Raw genomic sequence first — 27,201 nt, 5'->3', positions numbered from 1 at the left:
GGGCCACTTCGTCGCCGGCAAGTCCCATGGTGGAGTACGGCCATTGCCATTGCCATCCGTGATCGCCGTTGAGCTTTGCAACACTTTAAGAGGCAACCACCCGTAGCCAGCCTTACTACCTTTAAACGCCTCCACGCTAAAGCCAGTTATTTAATCAAACAGAGCAAGCGGATATGTTGGGAACGATTCGTTTCTTCCCTTGGTTCTACTGTCCCTCTGTCATGGGTATGGGCTACACTTCACTCTCTCCAAGGTTGCCATTGGCAGTCCACCCTCCCAGGCCTTCACCTCCCAGATGGCCTTTGTACGGACCCATTAGTTCTTGCAGAACATCTTGCGACCCATTTTGCAGTGGCATCAGCATCAGCCTACTATCCAGCTGCTTTCCTTCACCAAAAACAGCGGGCTGAAGCTTCCACCTTATGTTTCACCCCTTGTGAGAGAATCTTACAACGAACCTTTTACTGAATGGGAATTTCTTTCTGCTCTATCTTCTTCTCATGATACGGCCCCTGGTCCAGATTCCATTCATAACCAACTGCTTCAACATCTCAGTGCTCCACAATGGCAACATCTTCTTCAGGTGTTTAACCGTATCTGGCTCCAGGGTGACTTCCCTTCTCAGTGGAGGGATAGCATCGTGGTTCCTGCCCTTAAGCCTGGTAAGACCCCCTATCTGTTGACAGCTATCGGCCAGTTAGTTTGACCAATGTTGTTTGTAAGTTACTTGAACAGATGGTAGCCAGTCGGTTCAATTGGGTCCTCGAATCTCGGGATCTATTGTCCCCTTACCAGTGTGGCTTTCTAGAGGGACGGTCTCCAATCGATCATTTACTTCGCTTGGAATCCGCAGTTCGGCAGGCTTTTTGCCAGCACCGCCATTTGGTTGCAGTGATTTTTGACCTTTGCAAGGCCTATGACATGGCCTGGCGCCATCACATCTTACTTACCCTTCATCAGTGGGGTCTTCGAGGCCCACTCCCGCTTTTTATCTGCCAGTTCCTCCTGTTCCATCGGTCATTCAGAGTTCGAGTTGGTACTGTTTTTAGTTCTCCACGGACCCAGGAGATGGGCATCCCACAGGGTTCTGTCTTGAGTGTCCTCCTTTTCCTCATTGCTATCGATGGACTTGTAGCCTCTGTCGGACCCTTGGTCGCCCCTGCCCTGTATGTGGATGATTTCTGCATTTGGGTTAGTTCCACCTCGATGGCATCTGCAGAACGGCAGCTCCAAGGAGCTATACGGCGTGCCTCTGCATGGACCCTCTCACACGGGTTTCAATTCTCTCCTTTAAAATCGCGGGTGGTCCACTTCTGTCGCCGTACTATGATCCAACCTGATCCAGAGCTGTATCTCGATCTCCACCGATTGCCTGTGGTCCCACAGTTTCGTTTCCTGGGTCTTCTTTTCGACAACAAGCTCACTTGGCTGCCCCATATCAGACTCCTGAAGGTAGGATATTTCCGTAAACTCAATGTCCTTCGCTTCCTTGCCCACTCCTCTTGGGGTGCGGACCGTTCCCTCCTTCTCCATCTTTATCGTGCTCTAGTTCTGTCTCGCTTGGACTATGGTTGTCAAGTTTATGGTTCTGTTGCTCCTTCCACACTGCACATGCTGGATCCAGTCCACCATCGTGGTATCTGTTTGGCCACCGGTGCCTTTCCTACTAGCCCTGTTGATAGTCTCCTGGTTGAAGCTGGGATCCCCCTCCCCCCTTTCTGTTCAGTGGTCCAGCTTCTGGTGTCTTATGCACTCGGTATCCGTTCCTCTCCTACTCATCCTTCCTATTCTATCCTGTTCCCAGACCATGGACGTCGCCCACCCGACTCCCGCCCACGGGTGGGTTTACCGGTTGGGCTCCGCTTTGCGTCTCTTTGCCGTGATTTTCAGCTTCCTTCTTTGTCCTGTCTTCCTCGCTCCCTCCCCTCCACCCCCCTTGGTTAGTTCCTCGGCCTCGAATTCGGATGGATCTCCGCTGAGGTCTGAAATATTCCATCCCCCCGGTGGTGTTCCGTTTTTTTTTTCCACCAAATTTTATGGAAGTTTCGGGATGCTGTTGTTTTTTACACTGATGGCTCTAATCTGATGATCATGTGGGGTATGCCTTCACGTCCTCTGTTGGAACGGAAAATCATCTGCTGCCACCTACATGTGGGGTGTTTACTGCGGAATTGATGGCAATTTCCCAGGCCCTTACCTTTATTAAACAGTCCCAACACAACCGCATTTTGTTATGTACGGACTCGATGAGTGGTCTTCTTGCTATTGACCGGTGTTTTTCGCACCATCCCTTGGTCTCTGCCATCCATGACCATCTCGCTGATATTCACCGTGTTGCTTGTTCCATTGACTTCCTTTGGGTCCCTGGCCATGTGGGTATCCCGGGTAATGAGCTCACTGATCGTTAGGCTGGGGGAGCCGTCACTTACCCCCCGTTTTCTGTAATCCCTCCTGCAGCGGATTTACGGCTTCACATCAAATCCCACTTCGCACAGTCATGGGCCAATTCTTGGGAGGCTACTCCCGTCTAATAAACTTCGTGCGATTAAGGTGACACCAGGCTCGTGGCGTTCTTCCTTTCGCCTCTCCCGAAAGGACTCGACCACACTGTGTCGTCTCTGCATTGGCCATACCAGGCTGACCCATGGTTTTCTTTTGCGTGATGAGCCACCCCCCACTTTGTGGTTGTGGAGCCTTCCAGTCAGTAACCCACATTTTGGTTGAATGCCCCCTTCTTTTGGCTCTACGTGCTAAGTACAGGCTCCCCCACACTTTACCTTTGATGTTGGCTGATGATTCCCGGATGGTCTCTCTGGTTCTCGGTTTCCTCCGGGAAAGTGGTTTTTATTCTCAGTTTTAAAGTTTTTAATCTCTCTCTGGTGCTGGGGTAGGATGGTGAGTGTTTGGGTGTCTCCCACTGTAAGCCGTGTTTGGAGATTCCCGATTCACCTCGCTGACCGAGATCCTCTTTTCTTCCCCTTTTACTCTGTTTTTACCCTTTTTTTTTTAAAGGATTGACTAGTTTTCTTTTTCCATACGTATTTCTACATTCTAGCGGTTGCACCTTTTAAGTCACAGGTGGTCCTGCCTATGCTGCTTCAGCATAGCGTTGGGTTCGTTCTCTTGCTGACTTCCCTCATTTTGTTTTTTACCATTGTTAACATGACTGCCATTTTACGTTTTTCTCTTTTATTGTCCTGACATTCCTAAGATGTCCCATTAGTGGAATGGACCATATTTGAAACAAGGGACTGATGACCTTGCTGCTTGGTCCCTTAAACCTCAAACCACCTCCACCACCACCACCACCACCACCACCACCACCATTTAGTATCTCTTTCTCTGTGACCCTGTTAATGAGTGCATTAACTAAACCCTGGTTTGGATATATGTCTATGTGGACAATTTCTTCAGTCCACAAGACTATATAAAGAACACTGAATAACAGTCACAGTATTGTACACGCTCTTGGTCCAGCAATACATTAAAAACTGAATTTTCATTGATACACTTTAATCTTTGATGTGAGGGCCACATCTACTTCTCTCTTCAAATAGTCAGTGGGAAGTTGGTGACAATGTCCTACAAAAAGTTACTGCATAGTCATTTTCACCCAGAAAAGAATAATGTCCTTAATCAGTTGTCATAAGGTCACAAATTCAAGTTCCTAATATTCATATATGATTGTTGGGTCTAATTAAAAAGAAAGGTGTCATTCAGTTTGTGTATGACTCCTCAAAGAATACACTCCAGAAAAGACACAGAAGTCATATGTGAATAACTTGAATTACATATAAAAAACAAAGATGAGGTGACTTACCGAACAAAAGCGCTGGCAGGTCGATAGACACACAAACAAACACAAACATACACACAAAATTCAAGCTTTCGCAACAAACTGTTGCCTCATCAGGAAAGAGGGAAGGAGAGGGGAAGACGAAAGGAAGTGGGTTTTAAGGGAGAGGGTAAGGAGTCATTCCAATCCCGGGAGCGGAAAGACTTACCTTAGGGGGAAAAAAGGACAGGTATACACTCGCACACACGCACATATCCATCCACACATGCAGACACAAGCAGACATATTTAAAGACAAAGAGTTTGGGCAGAGATGTCAGTCGAGGCAGAAGTGTAGAGGCAAAGAAGTTGTTGAAAGACAGGTGAGGTATGAGTGGCGGCAACTTGAAATTAGCGGAGATTGAGGCCTGGCGGATGACGAGAAGAGAGGATATACTGAAGGGCAAGTTCCCATCTCCGGAGTTCGGATAGGTTGGTGTTGGTGGGAAGTATCCAGATAACCCGGACGGTGTAACACTGTGCCAAGATGTGCTGGCTGTGCACCAAGGCATGTTTAGCCACAGGGTGATCCTCATTACCAACAAACACTGTCTGCCTGTGTCCATTCATGCGAATGGACAGTTTGTTGCTGGTCATTCCCACATAGAATGCATCACAGTGTAGGCAGGTCAGTTGGTAAATCACGTGGGTGCTTTCACACGTGGCTCTGCCTCTGATCGTGTACACCTTCCGGGTTACAGGACTGGAGTAGGTGGTGGTGGGAGGGTGCATGGGACAGGTTTTGCATCGGGGGCGGTTACAAGGATAGGAGCCAGGGGGTAGGGAAGGTGGTTTGGGGATTTCATAGGGATGAACTAACAGGTTACGAAGGTTAGGTGGACGGCGGAAAGACACTCTTGGCGGAGTGGGGAGGATTTCATGAAGGATGGATCTCATTTCAGGGCAGGATTTGAGGAAGTCGTATCCCTGCTGGAGAGCCACATTCAGAGTCTGGTCCAGTCCCGGAAAGTATCCTGTCACAAGTGGGGCACTTTTGTGGTTCTTCTGTGGGGGATTCTGGGTTTGAGGGGACGAGGAAGTGGCTCTGGTTATTTGCTTCTGTACCAGGTCGGGAGGGTAGTTGCGGGATGCGAAAGCTGTTTTCAGGTTGTAACTTGAATTACAGTGTATTTAAAAAGAAACTTCCAATTTTGGAGTCATATAACTCCACAATCAGTTACTAAAATATATCAAATAATGTGCTGTCAGAAAAAGGAGAACATGAATGTCATGATTGATGATAGATTTCAGTGGCATCATGCATCTTGCTTTGGCATCAGTTTCAGTCATAATGGCGACATTGTAGTAAGAACTTTTCTGTGTTCTGTGCTTTGAAGAATTTGAAGCTCCCACAACAATTTTTTTTTCAGTATGATGTGTAACCTCCCAGATTATTTGGTACAGGCATTAACAATTCTATGTCAAAATCTCTCTGTGCAAAAGGAAATGAACAGGCAGTTAGCCTGTTTTTGTCAAAGTTGTGAAGTGTACCCAAAAGAGCTTTATTTATTATCTCATTCGGTGAACAAGAAATGAAGATAACTGAGGTTGAAGCTAGTGTTATAAGGCAGTTTATCAACAATAAGTGTATAACTACCTGATACTGTCACAGGCATGTTGTACTTGTGAGAACTGACTGTTCCTATGGTTACAGCTTGATCTCAATGATTTGAGTTCCCAGCACAATTTAACTGCATTGTGTTGGCACTGTGATCTTCAAAGATCTCTAAACAACTTAATCCTTCAATCACAGATGGCCTACAGGGGTTTTAAATGCAGTGCCAAGTTCTTGAACTGATAATCAAAATCACAGTCTTTTGAAATCTGTCAATTCTTTTTGAATCACCATACAATACTTTCTCATGACACAGAAGTAATGTAGTTATTTCTTGTATAATTTTATTTAGATGGAAGAAAAGAGTGGGACTAATTGTTCAGCTGCAATAAAAATTACTGAAATTGAATCCTTACTTTTTCATCTATCAGTGTATGTGAAATACCTTAAAAGCATTACAGTGAAGTGCACCTAAGACTATATGGATTATCCATGTAACCAGCACCTCAGGAAAACTATTTTAAAAGTTTTAGTAGCATTTTCTGGCAACTTCATGACAAATCGAAGGTAACAATAAATCAAGACCAAGAGCGTAATTCATACATGTATTTCCATAAATTTTATTCTTTACAAATAGATCATATCTCACACTTTCATATAAATACACAATAATTTATTTATGAATGATTTTTACAAAGTTATAAATATGGAGTCTCCAAAATTTACCATATGTACACCTGTTCAAGAATACTGTTCATCCTTGTTCCCATGAAAAAGTAACAGCCATGACATAGTAAATCTGCTATGCTCATACTTCTACCAGTGTCTATTTATGTCAGCAGCTTTCCCATATATTACTCAAGTTGGTACTCTTGTGATTGTCATTCAGTAACTTTACTTATATTAAGATACATAATCACTACACACAGTTCTATGATCATCTTAGGCATGTTGGTGATACGTAAGATCAACAAATATAATTTTTCGATTTACAAAACTGATTTTCAGGAGGATGACTATAATATGGAATAGCTGTCATACATTGAAATGCCCGAGGCATTATAAAAGTCAAGCAGGTGCCGTTAGTTTACACTTCATACAAATTCTTTAACCATACACATCTAACTGAAGTGTTTGCATTACAATGTCATCATGTCGCGTTGCAGAGGCTCTTGCCATTGCTTTCTCAGTATTTCAGAATACAAATTTCAGAACAGCAATTATAAAACATTAAACATGGTTTGTCATACAAAATAATCATGTCATAGAATCATGGTATAGTTTTGCAAATGCAATTTTCTATCTGTACATTTACTTACGGCTACCATCTGTAAGAGAGACTCAAACTGACTTAGAATTCATCTTGACTCTGACTGTAAAATATCCTTAGAATTTTATATGGAATATAAACACGAATCTGAATATATTATGGACTATAAATGAATAAACATCACAGTTCCTTCATCTGCGGCAAACAAAGAATTTGTAATCTTAGTTTGTCTCTGTCCTGCTGATGCTGTTTTCACACATATAATAGCTTACCAATTGCATATGACACCGTAAACACAATTTGTGATCTGATAAAATTTGTTGAGGGGGTGGGGAGTGTGAGACAACGCACTGGATACAACTGTAGAGTTTTAGCTAAGGCTGTAACAAAGAATTTCAGACATTCAATAAATCCATTTACTATTGTGTAGCTTACTGTCACACAGACGTATATTTCATCACAATCATAAATAACTGCTGCATGATAAAAGTAGCCATTTGTTAACAAAATGAGGATTGAATGAATGTTAAACAGAATCATTTCAGCATATTAAGAGTGCCAGTGGTATTACATTTCAGATTCACCTCTAGAAACCACTCCCAAGAAGGAACTCATGATACATAAAAAAAGGCACTGTAAGAGATAGACTTTTGTTCTTCTTAGCTCAGTGTATTGAACTAGAGTCAGTAAGCTGAAGGTATGACTGTAAGTCCTCCCCTCCCCTTCCCCCCTCCCCAAATGTAAATTATGCTTCGTGATGGACTATGAGATGAGCCTCATAAGCAATAACACAGCAGCTAGAGTGATTTATCATTTAATTAGGTAATCATTTTGGTGCCTTGACATAGCAGATGGGACAAATGAGTGACAACAGCTTTAGATGGGTTTCTTGGGGGTCTGTGTTAAGTCACTAAAAAAACTGATTCACTTCTTTGGTCTTAAGCTCAATTATTGACAGTTCTTGTGAGCACCTGAACATTTGTGAAACACAAATTCTTTATAAGTGGGAGGCACCTAATTTTGTCATTTAAGCAAAAGTGCTCAGGGGGCTGAAGTGACCAGCAAGAATTTTGGACAGTGTTGAATTGTAAATACTATATTTAGTTCTATAGTGAGAGAAGGGCTATGATATCAATATAAAGACAGTCTAAGTTTGAGCGGTAAAACAACAGATATCAAAATGAGACTGGTGGAGTGTGAAATTAAATGCACAAGCCACAAATTTGGTAAGAGAAATAAAAATGCACAACTAACCAATACACACTTGTTGCTAGATAAGAAGAAGATAGGGGCCATGTAATGAGGAGCCTTCATGCTGGATGTAGGGCATGTGATTAGAAGGGTCCCCAAGGCTATCAGGAGAACTACATGCTAGTGTACCAAGTCAATGGTCCAATCACACTGTCTAGCTTCCCCCCTCCCCCCCCTCCCCCCTCCCCCCCCCCAAAAAAAAAACTGTCAACTATTGTAGCCTTCACATGCTAAAACTTGTCAATGTGAGGTGCCCACAAAGTTGGTTGAGAGCTGTTGAAGCCCTCCATTTTCAAGGTAGGACTTTGGAGTGTAAGAAAATCAGCAGTGGCACTGAAGTGTTCTTGGTGAACCTTTGTCAACATTCTAGATTTTAGAGACACTGCCTCTTTGAAAATAATGCTCAGTAATTTATGAAACTATTCCCCTGGTTGCATTTGTGGATGAGATGAGAGTATAAATTCTTCACAAAGAAAAAACGAAAGTCACTGCAGCTGAGAATGATTTTGGTTATTGTAGAGGATTTTGACATTTGGTGAAGTACTTATGAGTCGGCTATCAAAACTGAAGATTCTGAATGGTGCTGCCACAGGAAGCACAATATTACCCTTTTTACATTTTTGAACTATTAAGAGTTTTGTGAAAAATGGGCAAAGTTTAAAAGGAGACAACCAGGCATGTGAAATATCTCTGCATATATGGACAGCTCAGTAATGCATTCGGTCATGGTTCATCAAACACTGCCTACATTGTCTTTTTGTAAACAAACACTTGCAGTAATCACTGAAGAGTCTAACACAGTCTGATGTCCATCCAGCCATTGGGATGAGTGTTCGTTTTATGAACTGCTCGAGTCATCTGAAGCTGATGTACGTGGCACACAGTCAAAACAGGTGACAAACATCACGCGTGACTTGCAGGCATCAACACGTTTGCGAAGGATGTCTGTTTCCCTCTCCAGAGCTTCTACGAATGCTGGGTCACGTTGGTCCATGCTTGCCTCCACGTGAACTGTAGACAAACAAGGAAACAATGAATGAGCAAAACAGAAAAATATACTGTAAGATCACATCACATACATGGAGGCATATATATACTCAACATTCAAGGCTGGCTGCATATTTTATGAAGAGGTTGAGAATTTAGTGAAAGTAGATTTTTGACTACAGTGCAGAGGCCAGTTTGTGATGCTCCCCTCCCCTGAGTTAGCTTACTTCACACTCATTTTTTGCAATCAATTCAAACAGAACTTAGTAAAGAAAAATCTATGGGAATTATCAAAGAGGTTTTGAGAATGATAGGTGGCTAAGGTCTTTTTCTCCATTTACTGTAAATTTATTTTGTCACCCATCTGTACAAGGAACTGGCTGGCAACAAGACAATGACTGCACTCAGCTGAAAACATTTATAAAAATACATAAAACCAACCTCAGATACCAGCAGTGTAGTTGCTCTGAAGGAGACCACTACAAAGATGACCAAAATATCAGTTTCAATAATATGGTAGTTTTGGTTTCAAAATAACATGGCCTAAGGTGCAAAAGAATTTTATTCACAATGACACTGACTATGGAAGCCTTTGAATGTATATACAAGTATAGTTTAAAAATATTAAAGAGAGAAAATATTTACTGGTTATTTAAAAATTATTAAAATGACTGTTGCACATCGACAACTGTCTGTTGTCTTCAGGTAAAGCTATCATCAACTCGAAGGTTGGTTTGGACACCATAATGGTTTACTGGGAATGGTTCTATTAGAGGAGATATTCTGTTGCCTTCCTCCAAGTTTCAAAATAATTTACCGAGCCAGTTACTATTGGACCTACAGTTTAATAAGGACCCCAAACCAAGAAGCAACTCAGCATTTTTTGTATTAACTAACACTGCCAGAGATGAAATAAGTGAAGACAGGTAAAAATCCAAAAATCAACCAAGAATGAAACCTCAGACCTTCAGTTTCGCAGTCTGCCACTTTCCCAGTCAACTACTGAGCTTGTTGCATTATAAAACACAAATTTTGATGATAGTCTGTATAATAATAACTATTTCACTGCACTGCAATAAGTTGTAGAACCCTCACTGAAAAAGCACAATTTGTGGGTAACGGGTTAAGTGGTGCTATGAGGAGTGGGGTGTTAATGGACTCAGTGAATTTCTGTGTGTGAATGGGATGGGAAAGGAAGGGGAAATCGTATTGTGAGAAATGGGGTGGAGAGGTGGATTAGACCTGATAGGAAGTATACATTTCAAGGCAGATTTTGTTTTCTGGAAGGCGGCTACGAAGTTGCATTGTGAGAAGATATGGATGAGTTAAGATGGCGGCAACTGATAAAAGTAATTCATGTTGAAAGTGTAAAAAGTTATTGAAAACTACCAAAATAATAGTGACTTGTGGACTGTGGTGTTGAAAACAATTTTGCAGTGATTGTGGACCTAAGTAGCAGCGAAGTTTGCATTGTGAAAAGTTCAAAAGATAGAATCATGTTCTGTGAAACATGCCAGCTCACACTACGGATCGGAACAACAAAAGAAGTACTGCCTACAACAGATCTAGAAGCTACCCGGCGCTCAAATGGACAAGGCGAAACCAAAATTGCAGAGTCATGTGATGATTCCAAACCACATTATAAATATGCAAATAGAGATAAACCAATCATTTCACAGAAGCAATCCTGCAATCCGGCCAAACAAACACAAACATTAAGTTCTATTCTTAAGGAAAAAAATATGGAACAGTGTGTAAATTTTAGTGGATCAGTGGGAAACAATATTAAAGCTAGTGAACAAATTCACAAAAGACAATGCTGAAATAAAAGAAAAACTCGACAAATACAATACACTAAAAATTCTAGGTTACGAAAAGACCAATCAAAATCTGCTCATAACCCTGGAATATCCAGTGAAAATAAATGAAACAAGCAGTTAATGTCCTCAGAAAAGGAACTAATTGCAGAGACACTCGGTGAACCCATAACAAACGATGTGATTTGTAGTTTAGAAAAGCACAAATCACAATTAGCCTCTACTGCAAATACACAGCGGGAAAATACACAACAAACAAACGCTGCCTGCGGAAAATGAGGTTACCGTACTGGGGTAACACTGAGTGAGCCCAGAAACTCACAGAGCATCAGTGATATAATGCAACATAAAACAAACAATAAAAACATTATGGGAAACACAGAGAAATCTCCAGTAAATGAACATTCTTGTGATATGCAGACTGATTGGCAACAAGTCCATCACAAACAAAGAAAGTACACTTTTATGACCCAAACAATCCACCCATGACTACAAATCAAATAAATACATCTACAGAGTACAGATGCAGTCCCCACATTCAACGATATAGTAGCTTTTGTTGGATGGTTAGAGGATGGGATTTCCATCTTAATTTTTGACTGAGGATTAGTCTGAGATACTGTAATGTGGCAGATAATTGGATAGGATGGTCACAACTGGTTCTGTAGAAGTTGTGGGATGGAAGTTGTGGTGGATGTGACCCCTTCCAATTAACCATGCCAAATCCAATTGTAGCCATGCTCACCCTGCGGAAACTGTGGGGCAAAGGCATAAGCAAAAGAAGAAGAATGTTGCAGAGTGCTATGAAAAGGAATGAGCACATAAGATTGGTAAGAGGGAAGGAGAAAGGTCAACTTCAGTTTGTTATGAAAATTCTAGGAAAATATAGCTCAGTTACAAATGAGACTGTGTATAGAACACTGGTACAACCTATTCACCAATACTGCTCAAGTGTTTGGAATTACCATCAGGTCAGATTGAAGGAATACACCGAAATCACCTACAGATGAGTCAGAAGTCATAATTATATTTAAATTGTTAAAAACCAAAAATTCATAGGGATTGGCTGGTGTGTATCCTAAAATAATTAAGCATGTTTCTAAATATCTGGTCACATTCCATATAAAGCAAATACTGCATGAAGGAATATTTCCAAAGTGCTTAAAAAGAAAAATAAAGTGACCCCTAAATATAAAGGGAGGGACAAAGTGAATTTTGGAAACTAGAGACATGTAACCATCACATCTGTACCACCTAAAATTCTAGAAATAGCCATACGTGATAGGATAGTAAATTTCATAGGGAAACATTACGTAATAAATAAGGTACAACATGGTTTCAAGAAAGGTTGTTCTACACAGACAACAGTTGCAGATTTCACAGTGTCTGTGTACAGGACATCGGAAAAACAGAAGCAAGTTTGTTGTTATTTCTAGACCTATGAAAGACTTTTGACTGTGTATGTCACAGGTTTCTGTTAGAAAAATTAAACCAGTATGTCATAAGAGACAGAGCAAACAGTATCACCAAGATATTTTATTGAAAACAGGCCACAATTCGTAGAAATAAAATATAAAGAGTGCAACAGATGAGAAAAATATGTTTTCATTGTTAAAAAAGAGATAAAACATGGTGTACCGCAAAACTTGGTATTGGGGCCACTTTTATTTATTCTATAAGTAAACAAAATACCAGAAGCTATAAATGAAACAGTGATTATGTGTACTGATGACACATCCCTACTGGTCACCAGTAAATCTGCAAAGGACCTTGAAATGAGTACATGTTTAGGGATGGGTAGGGCATACAAATATGTAATTTTTGAGAACATTTCTCATGAGAGCAGTTGACATTCATCACCATCAGCTAACATCGTAGTATGAGGTCTGAAGATGGTCGGAAACTGACTGATACCAGTAACCACAAAAATAAAAGTTTCTTGTGGTTGAGAGTGTTTATGTTCATTTTAAAGCATAAAAATATTTTGAGGATGCAATCTTTTTATCAATGCATAAGAATACAAACAAATAGAACAGTCAAAGCAGGTGACCTGGATATCAAGCTTAGCAGCTCAAGTATTTCAGAAGTTCGTTGCACCAAGTTTCTGGGTTTGATTGTGGACAGTTTCATGGCATGGGACTCATATAGACCAAACAAGCTCAAAAATGAACGCAAATGTATTTCTCATGAGAAAAATGATACAGACTGTTGGTCAGACCTCTTTACTAATCATGTGTTATGGTCTAATTATCCACACATCTCTACTTTTATACCCATGTGGGGCAGTGTAATTACTACACACACACACACACACACACACACATAGATTACTTAAACTTCAAAAGAAACTAATCAGGTGCATTGTAAACCTGTCACCAAGACAGCCCTGCAGAAATAAATTAAAAGAATTGTAATTACTGACACTGCCTGCTATGAATATACATGAAGCTATTATGTTCTTAAAAATAAACTGCATTGCTATGATGGACAAAAATATATGCAAGTACAGCACTAGGTACAAAGAAAACTACCACATGTTTACAAACAGGCTTAAGTAACAGAGAACCTAAAGTTTCTGGATGTATATTCTACAACAAACTTCCAGGCAGCATAAAGAACTTAAAAAGAGTCTGCTTTCAAACAAAACATAAGATGTTATTTGGGCTTAGCCTGTTGTCAGAATGTAAAGGAGTTCTTAGATGCAAGTAAAACCATGTAAAGTTCTTTGACACAAGTACACAAAATTCCTAAAAAGAAATTCTCGTGAAAATTCCAGGTAAATAATGTAAGGACATTGTGCTGGCCACGGTATCTACTCTGTCTAATCGGTGTAGGTATGTTGGTAACCTTATTTACATGCTGTAAAAAATCTCTTTTACAAACATCTAGAAATTAGTGTATATTTATGTCTTTTTATGCACATACCCAAGACTTTGTAAAACATTCATATATATCCTGATGTATCCAATATCACTACCAAAACTATCAAAGGAGACATATATATATATATATATATATATATATATATATATATATATATATATATATATATATATATATATATATATATGCAAGAATATTCCAATGGCAAACAGGTGTGAATGTCTCATTGGGAATAGGTGTGAAAGTATCATTGGGGATGAAAACGAAGTGGGAAATGTAAGACTGAGCCTGAAGAAATAATCATATCAAGTATCCAATCAAGTCTGTAAGCCCATAACCACTGAGAGGAAATGCTTTTACTATAGAATCATTAAAGCTAAATGACAATGATGATGATGATGAGTAACTCAAGTGCTGTTGTCAGCTGCAATAGATTCTAAAAATTATAGAAATTCTGATCAATGTTTATTAAAAATCTACCATGTTGTCCTCTGCCATGCATATACAGTGGCTAGCAGAATACATTTGGAGATACTATAAACAAAAACACGCTCCACTAACTAAGTTGACACTTGGTGCGGTGGCTGTAAATGGGAAATGCCTTTACGGTCGCTCTCCATCAACCATTGCACAGAGTGTCAACTTTGTTTGCGTATATAGTGCTTGGTTCTGAAAAAAATGTTCAAATCTGTGTGAAATCTTGTGGGACTTTAACTGCTAAGGTCATCAGTCCCTAAGCTTACACACTGCATAACCTAAATTATCCTAAGGACAAACACACACACCCATGCCTGAGGGAGGACTCTAACCTCCACCGGGACCAGCCACACAGCCCATGACCGCAGCGTCCTAGACCTTGGTTCTGAATCCAGTACAGGAAGAAATAATATTTCATTTAGTAATTAAAGATTATAATGATTTTCCACTGTGTGGAGTGGCCACACGGATTGAGACGCCACGTCACGGATTGCGCGGCCCCTCCCGCCGAAGGTTCGAGTCCTCCCTGGGGCGCGCGCGCCTGTGTGTGTGTTTGTTGTGTTCTTAGCATAAGTTACTTTAAGTTAGTTTAAGTAGTGTGTAAGTCTAGGGACCGATGGCCTCAGCAGTTTGGTCCCTTAGGAATTCACACACATCTGAACATTTTTTTTATAATGATTTACCAAGTGGGTTACAAATAAGCAGTTTGGTACTTATTGTCATATTAGAATCATGAATAAAGGTATTACCAATTTTTAATCAGTTTGAAAAAAAGATTACAATATTTAAATGAAACAACGAATAAAACTAATTGGGAATTAAATGCCTAGTAAATTAAATAAATCATATTAAACTGTAAGAAATAGCGAGCATGAGAATGAATTCAGTACCAAGACCGATCGTGGAGGTGGTACCAACAGAAGTAGCCAGATCGCGGGCAAGCAAAAGCTTGAGAACTGGACCTAATCGTTACTGCAAGTGTTTCACAGTTATTTTTTTGTTATTAAGCTACACAGCGCATTATTAAAATGGTTTTCTTCCTTTATAAATATTTACTACACAGTACTGAAACCAACTGCGATTGCAGGAATATGTTATAGCTAGGAACATGGTATCGAACAAAAAGTTTTAACATGTTATGCGTGAGTAATATCGTAAGAAAAGTATGGAACTCAGTAAGGTATCGAAAGAAAAGTATCGACAGCTCGAACTGTCGATGCTTAGGATTTATACCCTGTATCGGCATTTTAGAAATCTGTCTATAATAGACAGTCGATTTTCACAGCTTCTAAATGGAATAACACAAGTGTATTTTCTTAAATACTTTTTCATGTTTGAAGTATTTCTCCAAGAATTCAAATTTTTCAAACAGATTTTGCACCTCGCTTCGTTGTTGTCAAGTTTCTCAAAATCTTGTCAAGTTTCATTTTGTCTAGGCGCTATTCAGTTTATTGATTTGGTAAACTGTTTTAAACAAGAAAATGGGATCGTGAAAACAAGGAGACCCGAAGTGAACAAATTACGAACGAAACATTCTCAATGTGAAGTGTCGCAAATGTTTTCATTCACTCTCCATCACTCGCTCAGTGCTTCTCGGTACTGGCACGCTTGGTTGTTGAAAGTGTTACATCTACGTGATAGCAGCCAAAATTTTGGGTAAATAATAATGTAATAAATCATTACTACTATCCTTTGACATGATACCTGCTATAAAGTACTGATTTGATTAAAAGCATCAACTGTAAAGTATCTGTTGTAGTAAAAAGGGGTCGGTATCGAGATGGAAGTATTCCATAACAAATATCGATACTTTTGTCTGTGTGCCTAATAAGACACGTCGTTGAGATAGTGTCAATAAATGTCGCTAGATCGCAGTATGATCGAAGTCTCTAGTAGAGCCCGAGGTTTCCCGAACTGCAGCGTCAACTGTGCTTTACTGAAAGACAAATTGTGAACGATGAAGTAGAAATGCGTGGCGCACCGCGTTGCTGACTGATGTGTGTGTGTGTGTGTGTGTGTGTGTGTGTGTGTGTGTACGTACGCTCGTAGCGCCAGCGGTGCGGCGGCAGCAGCAGCCTCTCCTTGGCGGCAGCCAGCTCGCGGCATAGCCTGGCCTGCTCGCACCGCAGCTGGCGCACGCGCGCGGCCCGCACCTCCGTCCAGCGGCGCTCCAGCCGCGCCACGTCCTCGCGGCAGTACTGCAGCACCTCCGCGGACGACCCTGCGCACGCACCGCCCACCTCGCTCACCTGCTCGCCCCACAACTAAATTCCATTCTACTTCTAGTTCTAGGCTACTCTACCGGCTGCTTTCTGGCGCATGCTGTTGCTAACTACGGGAGCTCACTACAGGGCCGGTCGCCAGGGTCATGCTAAAGTGAGAACACATCTACATAACGTATGCCTTGTTCGCAGTGAAGCTGGTATTGCACATCAACGCCCAAAGCGTACAAGTCTGGAACTGTCAACTTTTTCTTTAGGCATATTACACGATACACCGGAAGGCGCTTTTACACTAAGCTCGTGGTCTTGCGTTAGCGTTCTCGCTTCCCGCGCAAGAGGTCCCGGGTTCGATTCCCGACGGGGTCAGGGATTTTGCCTGCCTCGAGACGATCGGCTGTCGTGTCGTCTTCATCATCATCATTCATTCATTCCCATTACGGTCGGAGGAAGGCAATGGCAAACCACCTCCGCTAGAACCTTGTCTAGTCAGCGGTGCGGGTCTCCCGCATCGTCCCCTAGCTCTTCGGAGAATGGGACTTCATCATCATCATAAATATGTTAGTGTTCCAAACATTGTTTGTGGCTAGTAATGGACTACCGATGTTCGCAACAGAAAACCAGTGTGCCAAGGCTGTGTCGGAACAGATCAAAGGAACATTGTTCCTGGCCTGCTACCACTAATTGCCCCTATGCAGCGCTAGTATTTGTTTTTGCTGTATCTGTAGTGCTGTATGTCTTTCCGGGCCCTCGTACACGAAACGGTCTGGACCTGAAACAAATTTCACTAACTTTTCACACTTAATCACGCAGAGGAGTGCCTCTTGAATGTTCGAAGTCACAGTTACAAAAATGTTAAACGGAAGCATGACTCCCAACATAAAATTTCTGCCTTTTTGGCACCAGCGCATGGCCTACGACAAATACAGGCCTCAGCCCACGTCTATACGACAAACTATTTAATGTTATTGCCGGCCGACACAAGTCAATGAAACCTGAGGTCCGTATTACGCTGTCGTCGAATTTCTTTGACCAAACTATTTGTCTGGAATTACTATTCAACTGTAAAACTTAACTTTTTTTTCTCGGGAATGAAAGCGGAATAGTTTATCGCCTGTACAACAGCATATGTCGCCGGCGAGGCCATTGTTTGAAAAGAAAAATGATTGTGGGTGAAACCGTGGACAGCGAGTAAAAAATCTCGAAATGTTCATCATAATTATCTTCGTGAGCTGTAGTATGAGGACATAAAGAACAACGAAAATTCCTTTAAAGTCAGTACCGCCATTGGACTTTTTTATTTTCAGTGTTATATTTACACGATCATGATTTCGGCTTTACAAATGGCTCTGAGCACTATGGGACTTAACATCTATGGTCATCAGTCCCCTAGAACTTAGAACTACTTAAACCTAACTAACCTAAGGACAGCACACAACACCCAGGTTAATTAGGTTTAAGTAGTTCTAAGTTCTAGGGGACTGATGACCATAGATATTAAGTCCCATAGCGCTCAGAGCCATTTGTAAAGCCGAAATCATGATCGTGTAAATATAACACTGCAAATAAAAAACAAGCTAATGGCGGTACCGACTTTAAAGAAATATATTATTACTGTGGCCCCACATTATGAAAGAACTATTACAACGAAAATTATTTGGGAATCAGCGAACAGACATCTCAGTTTGCCATCATGAAAGCGGCTCCGCATATCTGCACACATCATACTCATTTAAGAGGTGCTATTTCTTAATTTCATTCGTCATTATCGATGTTTTTGGAAAGTCTGCAACTGTGTCAGTCACGATTTAAATAATGAAACACTGTACTAGTTACATATATTTTCAAGCTTAATATGACACGTTTCGAAAATTAATTTTCATTATCAGGATGGGCGATGGCTATTCCCGTAGGTCGAGACACGGTCGTGGTTTGTTGCCGGTTCCTTGCGACATTTGCGGTACGCGCATACACATGCTTAGCGTGTGAAGAAAACGTGTATTCTGCAAATTATGTCTCTCACTTGCTTTGTCGCTTACCACCACCGTCAGCAATGACAACTCGCGGCGAATAAAAATTCACTAAATAACTCACTACGACCACGTTTAATGCTCGCATTGCCTACGTTGTTCAGAGCAGAGAACGCTTAGAACACTACTGAACTGTCTCATTGGCTGCCGGAGATTGGGTGACGTAGGTGAGCAGAACCAAGTTAAACTCGATCGCCGTGGCTCGTGACTCCGACTACAGGTCTGTCTATACTTGACTTATAAACGTTAGGTGCGTCGCGTAATACCGGCTTAAATATTGCTAGTGGTTAATAATATCGTCAATTGCCACACTCCGCACCACCCATATCACCAATTGCGGATATTATAGATCTGGAAAATGGTTGTGCCATTCTGCACCATATGGAAATCGCTAGTCCTCAAACATGCGTAGAAAAGTACTCTGCATTCAGAACAGAAATCCCAATAACTAATATCTTGAATACCAAAATATCTGGACCGAGCGAGGTGGCGCAGTGGCTAGAGCACTGGACTCGCATTCGGGAGGACGACGGTTCAATCCCGCGTCCGGCCATCCTGGTTTAGGTTTTCCGAGGTTTCCCTAAATCTCTCCAGGCAAATGCCGGGACGGTTCCTTTGAAAGGGCACGGCCGACTTCCTTCCCCGTCCTTCCCTAATCCGATGAGACCGATGACCTCGCTGTCTGGTCTCCGCCCCCCAAACAACCCAACCAAAATATCTGGCACACAACCAACGCAGACTATTGTAGAGAGAATCTAAAGAGTATAATATCGTAACAAAAATCAGAAATCGCTTACTATCAGCTGAACGTGTGAACATACTAGCCATATCAACGTTGTTCAATCCTGGATTCGAGAACGTGTACCTAACGAGATGCTTTTGCACGTTCGAAGGCTATCAGTTCCATTGAGGAATTGCTTACAGCTGTTGAAACGACTGTTAGTGAGAATGGACAATACGTTGATTCGTCACAGAACAGAGAAGAGAAATTTGATTTATGGATTAAGCATTGCAAAGTAGCAAAAAAAAAAAAAGGATAATTTGTAAACTGGAGCAGAAACAGACCTGATATCACTGTTCAATTAGTATCTGAAGGATCGCCTTCTAGATCTTAAACAAGATCCACTGGAGGTGTGGAATCATGTCATCGGTCATACTTATCTAACCCTTCTGCCGCATCGATAATGACGGATTGTTTCACGAAAATATCTTGAAAACAATAAGCATAACCTGTTTCTCGCTGTTTTTTAACTGTTTGTCAGGCCTTCACACATTTTCACAGGAAACATGAATGACAAGGACACATGAAGAGCACTGACAGAAAACGTGACAGTCCAGTAAGATGTGAAACAACAAGATCTACACGAGTTAAACATTTAACATGGTGACTGGCCAAAACAGCCCAGACTTGCAGTACGTTAACATCCCCCATTTTGCCATTCACGCTAGAATAACAGGGAAATAACTGATAGACAAGTAGGGATTATTCCCTGTGGCGTTAACAGACTGTTGTAAACGCCTTTTGCTCGATGATCAGTCGCTGAGCGTGCCGAGTGAGCCTTTTGTTTCCATTAAGTTTCAACTGGCAGGCCGCATTTAATGTGTAAAATCGTTTCCTAGCTTATGGGAATTGAGGTTTACCTATTATGCAAACTTTCAGTTGCCCAAATACGCTTCGGCACATTTGTGACATCATTACCGTGTTCTTTTATACAGGTATTTCTTTCTTTTGTGGGACCATCTGCCTTCTGGCTCGTCTGATTCGGCCTGCCACGAATTTCTCCTGTGTCCACCTCTTCATCACAGAGTAGCACTTGTACACTACGTCGTCATCTATTTTCTGTATGTATTCCAATCCCTGCCTTCCATTACAGATTTTACCCTCTCCAGCTTTATCAGTTACCGTGCAGTTATTCCCTGATGTATTCATAAATGTCCTATCCTTGTGTTCCTTCGTGTTTTCTATGTTTTCCGCACATTCCTCATTTAGCGATTCTGCGGAGAAACTTCTCATGTCTTATCAGACCAACTAATTTTCAACATCCTTCTACAACATCACGTCTGAAACGCTTAGATTCCCTTCTTTCCTGGTTTTCCGACAATCCATGGTTCACTTCCGTACAACGCGGTATTCCAACGTACGTTGTTAGAAATTTCTCCCTCAAATACTGACAAAATTCTTTTGGCCAAGAATGCCCTCTTTGCCTGTACTGGTCTGTTTTTTACGTCCTCCTTCCTTTGTCCATAACGTAACATTTGGCTTCCAGAGTATCAAAATATTTTCAGTTCCTGTATTTTGTGGGCCCCAATTTTGGAGTTAAGTGTATCGCAAATTTCAAAAAATGGTTCAAATGTCTCTGAGCACTATGGGACTTAACTTCTGAGGTCATCGGTCCCCTAGAACATAGAACTACTTAAACCTAACTAACCTAAGGACAACACACACATCCATGCCCGAGGCAGGATTCGAACCTGCGACCGTTGCGGTCGCGCGGTTCCATACTGCAGCGCCTAGAACCTCTCGGCCACTCCGGCCGGCTATCACAAATTTCATTTCTGCTGCTCCTCATAACTTTATTTCGGTTTACTTTCAACCCGCAGTGTGTGCTTATTGTACTGTTCATTCCATTCAACAGGTCCTGCAGTACTTCCACACTTTCACTGACGCCAGGAATGACATCAGCGAATCTTATTATTGACGCTTTGATTTAAATACGAGGGTGAGTCAAATGAAAACCTAAATATTTTTTAAATGTTATTTATTGTGCAGAAGTGGTACAAAGCTGTATAATTTTCCAACATAATCTCTCCCACGCTCAATGCAAGTCCTCCAGCGCTTACAGAGTGCATAAATCCTTTAGAAAAAAAATTGTTTTGGTAGTCCATGTGGCATGACTAATCTGTAAACATGCTGCAATGTCATTCCGTGTCACTCGGCGGTTTTCCTTCACTATGACTTCAACTTTGCAATGTTCTGTGGATTCACAACTCGTTGTGCCTGAACTGGACGAGGAGCATCTTCCACTGAAGTCACACCATTTGCGAACTTTCTATTCCATTCCTAGACTTGCTGCTGTGACAAACATGCAGCACCGTACTGAACCTTCATTCGTCGATGAATTTCAATAGGTCTCACACATTCAATGCGAAAAATCCGAATAACAGAACGCTGTTCTTCTCTGGCGCAAGTCGCAACTGGGGCGGCCATCGTTTTACTGATACTGTGACAGTACGTGTGCATATGCACTATGCTTGCCACCTACAGGCCATTCTGCACTCTGTTTGTAGCACGCTTACCAACTCACAGGAAAACGGCGCGAAATTTCGATTCGTTATTACAAATTTAAGGTTTTCATTTGACTCACCCTTGTAATAAAATACAGTAGTAGCACAACCTTCTCTATCAAGAAGTACCTGGCGGTGCAGAGGCCATTGATGCGGTTGCCCAAGAGGTACATTGTACCCTAAGCGCCGCGGCTGCAACCTTCCTGACTGCGAAAGTGACCACCGACGACGTCCATGGCGCTGTGGCCAAAGGATCACTGAATCAGTCTCCCGGCCCAGATGGTTTACCGCTGCCACGATAGAGAGACATGTACTGGGAACTTTGGTCCAGCTCACAATCCCGCCACCAATGTTCATAGAATGCTTACTCATACCAGTCCCGAAACCTGCAGGAGGAACACGATAGTTATCGGCCGATCACATTACTCAATTCCGAATTCAAGATTTTCACACGCCTTCTAGCTGTACGACTCAAGCATGTATTACGAGAAATTGTTTCCCACGGACAAACCTCCTTAGGTTCAAATGGCTCTGAGCACTATGGGACTCAACATCTGAGGTCATAAGTCCCCTAGAACTTAGAACTACTTAAACCTAACTAACCTAAGGACATCACACACATCCATGCCCGAGGCAGGATTCGAACCTGCGATCGTAGCGGTCGCGCGGTTCCGGACTGAAGCGCCTAGAACCGCTTGACCACCGCGGCCGGCTAAACCTCCTTAGGCGGCGATCGTAATATACAGACAACCCTCAGTGAATATAGAGATGTGACTGCTGCGGCAACACACTCGCGACTGCCATCGACTTCAGTCAAGTGTTTGACCGCTTCAGCCACGCATTCCTCAACGCAGTGATGGACCGGATGGCGATTCCCACGATGTTCATGCAAGCGATTACGTGGATCCTTCGTGGGGCAACGTTCAGGCTTCTCGTCAACGGCAGCCTTGCAGAACCTATACGGATTGAACGCTCACTGCGTCTGGGTTGCCCACTGTCGACAGTGCTTTATGCCATTGCGATGGAACCACTCATTTGTGGATTACGGCGACGCTTGACAGGTATTCCTCTCCGGGATCATGCGTTCCGCTGCCGAGCCTACGTGGACAACTTGGCCCTAGTCGTACTTTCAGCGGCCGACGCCCAAGCTGCGATGCAGAGGATTACCTGTTACAGTGCAGGGGCAGAGAGCCCTCAAATATGCAAATGTGTGTGAATTTCTAAGGGACCAAACTGCTGAGGTCATCTGTCCTTAGACACTACTTAAACTAACTTATGCTATGGACAACACACACATACCCATGTCCGAGGGAGGACTCGAACCTCCCGCGGGAGGAGCCCAGGGAGCGCCATGAACGTCGCAAAATCATGCGCCATGAGGATCGGCCGTGGCCTTCCCGCAGACAGAAAAGTCCCCTTTCAACTGGTGGCCACCCTTCGCTGTCTCGGATTGGTGTACACGCGAGACATTCGCCACACCTCGGCGATCAATTTTCGGGCGCTACTACAACGCATCCGGGCAAACATAGAAAACCACCTACTATGCCCGCTGAATATATGCCAGAGAGTCACCTTCGTCAGTGCCCATCTGGCAGCCCGCATACCTCACACCGCACAGATTCTGCCCATCATTGCGACAATGGCAGCCAGACTACAGACGACTTTCGGGTATGTTATATGTTCCGAACACATCTTCAAAGTCCAGTATGATGCTCTCACCTTACCGAAGCGGGATGGTGGCCTCGATCTGGTTAATGTGAGAGCCAGGACCACGACACTTTACATCAATGAAAAAGTCAAAATGCTAATTTTACGCTGTGGCAGAGCGGTTCTAGGCGCTTCAGTTCGGAACCGTGCTGCTGCTACGGTCGCAAGTTCGAATCCTGCCTCGGGCTTGGATGTTTGTGATGTCTTTAGGTTAGTTAAGTTTAAGTAGTTCTAAGTGCTGATGACCTCAGATGTTAAGTCCCATAGTGCTTAGCGTCATTGAGCAAGTTTTGCTGGAATGTTGACCACCGAGCTCGGACCTGTTTCGAGACGCCCACCGACGTCTTTGGTACACATCCCACCTCCTATGTCCCACATCGGCCGTTTCTTTTTGGAATACAGCTACATATGCACCCAGCTCCCCAGGACCAGGAAGACGACCACCCGCGACATCTACCGCCTCCTCCGAACATACCCACCCCGAAACCCCGTCGAAGCACGTCACCCCGATGGTTCATGGCCTACAGTTTGGAAAACGATCCACCAACCATACCACACCACTGACCCCACCGCTTCGTGGTACCTTCTCGCTAACGGCAAGTATACTACAAAACAGAAACTGCATCGCATCGTGCTGGTGGACTCCCCCTGTGTCTCAAATGCAATGTCGAAAATACAAATTTACATCGTTTTGAGTGTGGGCCAGCAGTAGCTGTCTGTACCCTCGTACAGAAGATTGTGGCTTTCTACCTCCGAGTATCCCGCATCACGTTTCTCCTACCATGATGATATACCCTGACGGGACCTGCTTTCCATCGTCTAAGTGGCACACTATCCCATAGATCAGTGGCATGACTATCAATTACTTCTTTCAGGACGACATCGTCGATCCGGCGGACTTTTGGACACGCCTGTAAGTACACCAAAACACACTTCGCCGACATCGACACTATCGGGCCACTTTCGCAACTGTTTACAGGGTATTTTCACCAACTCGCCTCGGAGCTGGAATCTCAAAGAAACTTACCAGCCAAGACTGGACGATCCGACGTTCCCCTTCTAATGGTCAATGATAGAATGGACGTTGTTCTGATGGCGCGCCAATGTGGAGCATGGCGCAGCAAGTATTCCTGATTTCTTTCACTTCTCTTTTCTCCTCATCTTCAAAGTTTTTTTCCTTAGACATGTTTATCCTGTTCACGCATAGCTCTTTATCTGCAGCCTATTTGTTTTCTTTCCCATGTGTTCCCCTATAAAAAAATTTAAAAAAATTGGATTGCTGCCGATGTTGAGTCTGTATACCTATTTAAGTTTACAAAAAAAAAAAAAAAAAAAAAAAAAAAAAAAAAAAAAAAAAAAAAAAAAAAAAAAAAAAGAAGGATGTTGAGAAAATATATTTATTTATGTTTTACGTTTTTAAGGACTAGTGTTTAATTTTATGAAGAACATCGTCTATTATTTTCAAATAATACAGGTTTTTATTCGTTAAAAAAAGGTCGGTAGAGCACTTGCCCTTCAGAAAAAAGTCGGATAGAGCGTAAAAAAATAAATAAAGTCGGTAGAGCGCTTGCCCGGGAAAGGCAAAGGTCCCGAGCTCGAGTCTCGGTCTGGCACACAGTTTTCATCAGTCAGTAAGTTTCATATCAGCGCACACTCTGCTGCAGAGTGAAAGTCTCATTCCCCAGTATAAAAAATAAAGAGGTGCCACTAGGTATGCATTTTAGAGACCATGTTTACTTGACTTCTTTTCTAGTTCAGTTCTGCCGTCTAAATTTGAAACTCCCTGTATATGATGACGCTACATGTTTACAGTGTCGCTCTTTGTGTGTTGCATATAGCTTTGACAACATAAGCTGATTTTTTTCTAGTTGTGGCTTATGGTTCGAAAGCAATTACAATGCCTGCCAATCCTGTTTTTATGTGTCGTCGAACTATTACTTTATTATAGAGTGAGGGTTTGTATGTATTTTTGAAACGTTATTTCACGAGTGTACTTCTTATCTGCAAGGTCTTTGTTGATGTTCAACTCATATACAACAGGAACACACAAGCAGCGTGTTTCGTGACGTTTGATGTTCTAGATTGCGGGTGGTGTTCATTGAAAAAATGAACCGTGTTTCTGTGTGTATTCCTAGAACATACGAGTATACAGATGAGGATAGGAACCACGAGAAATAACTATGGCGAGGTATTTAATAATAAATGGAAACACCTACAAAACTTGACATTATACTGAATATTGAATAAAAGTATCTATTTGTGCTGGCACAAACGTACAGAAAGATGTTTAGGCAATAAAAATATTAATTGCCGACATAACAGGAGGACCTGAATTTCCATGCCTTAGTCTCCAAACACGTCTGATGTTAGAGCTGTGAAACCAAACAAGCTTTTTGTCCCTGTCTGAGGGAGACATCTCTAGGTATAAAACAGGTAATTACTTCTAATATTCTACGAAATTTCAAATTCATGACAACTTATGGGGTGTATAGAGGACACCGGCATTCCGACAGGTAGTATCATTCTCCATTAAAAGTAACTGAGCGTTAGACTTACATCTTATGTACAAAGTTGGCATCCGCATTTGTTTAATTGAACTGCCTTTTCCTTTCTGTTATATTTTTTCGGTTTTAATAAATTTCTGTTGTCTCCCTGTACAAGCGCTCTTGATGATGAATTGTTCTGGCTAAAATGCTAGTACCAAGAAATTTTATTTCAAAGTCTCCACACTGTAAAACATAGTTCGTTGTGCTGCGTTCTCAGCCTAAGATGAAAGCAAGGAAAAATTTCCTTCAGACTTCAAAGCCTCTGGTAGTACATCTAGAAAAGGAGAGACTGACACTGTGTAAATCTAAGCATCAAGACTGGATGAAGCCGCATGAACATCTTCCAGAGGGTTACAACAAGGACTGCGTTATTTGCAGATCCTTTAATCGAATAAAAACTGGTGCTGTTTGGGCTAATTTACACACAGAGTTTCACATCCGGTGACAGCAAGAGTGAGTGTGGCCAAGAACAGTCAGCCATATCTGCTAATGTCCATTTTCATGCTCAGAACGAGATTTATTGGTAGCCAGTGACAATACCCTAGGTATGACTCGGACTTGGAGAAACGTTTTCTGAATGTAGATTTGGTCAATTCCTTTGCCTTGTTAAATGGTTCAAATGGCTCTGAGCACTATGGGACTTAACATCTTTGGTCATCAGTCCCCTAGAACTTAGAACTACTTAAACCTAACTAACCTAAGGACAGCACACAACACCCAGCCATCACGAGGCAGAGAAAATCCCTGACCCCGCCGGGAATCGAACCCAGGAACCCGGGCGTGGGAAGCGAGAACGCTATCGCACGACCACGAGATGCGGGCCTTTGCCTTGTTATTTTACTTTTATAATGCATATACACACAACTATGATGGTCATGTAATCTGTTATATCTGTAAAGCAGAGGTTATTTATGTGAGTCTGGAATCTTCTCCCAAAGCACTGTATTGATTCCAGCCGAATTCGGCACAGAAACAATAGTCCTCACAAGTATCAGCACTGTATAGTTTGTGGCCTAGTTTCAATAGGAGTGGAAATGTCTGCAAAAATACGTTTTTTTTTAATCCCCATGTGTATAGACTGTCCTCCACACCAGACGTGTTATAGGGGAACAGTATTGGCCAACCAAATCAACCTGCTTTGCTGGGCAGCCTACATGTCAGGGGAGAAGAAACAATTTTCTGGGCCACAGCATGTAGGCTGCTCTGCATGGCAGACATGTTATGTTGGAGTAGTATCGGCATGCTTTGTCAACATGCTTTGTATGGCGACCTGTACATCAGGGGCAAATAAATAATTTACCAGTCCCTGATGTGTAGCCTGCTCTGCATGACAGGCATGT

General features: G+C 42.2%; 1 protein-coding gene across 1 annotated transcript in view; it reads right to left on the bottom strand.

Moving 5' to 3' along the window:
* Positions 1 to 8,120: 8,120 nt before the first annotated feature.
* The window catches only part of LOC126417005 (kinesin-like protein KIF26A), a 247,829-nt gene continuing 228,748 nt past the window's right edge, over positions 8,121 to 27,201 (bottom strand). Inside the window, exons 16-17 of the mRNA XM_050084892.1 lie at positions 16,116 to 16,295; positions 8,121 to 8,921 (exon numbers count right to left, since the gene is read on the bottom strand). Coding sequence (XP_049940849.1) covers positions 8,749 to 8,921; positions 16,116 to 16,295 — 353 coding nt within the window. The 3' untranslated portion in view covers positions 8,121 to 8,748. The remainder of the gene's footprint in view (positions 8,922 to 16,115; positions 16,296 to 27,201) is intronic.

The sequence above is a fragment of the Schistocerca serialis genome, chromosome 8 (assembly GCF_023864345.2).
Source record: "Schistocerca serialis cubense isolate TAMUIC-IGC-003099 chromosome 8, iqSchSeri2.2, whole genome shotgun sequence".
NCBI classification, from domain to species: Eukaryota; Metazoa; Arthropoda; class Insecta; order Orthoptera; family Acrididae; genus Schistocerca; species Schistocerca serialis.
This window is presented reverse-complemented; position numbering and strand designations above follow the sequence as displayed.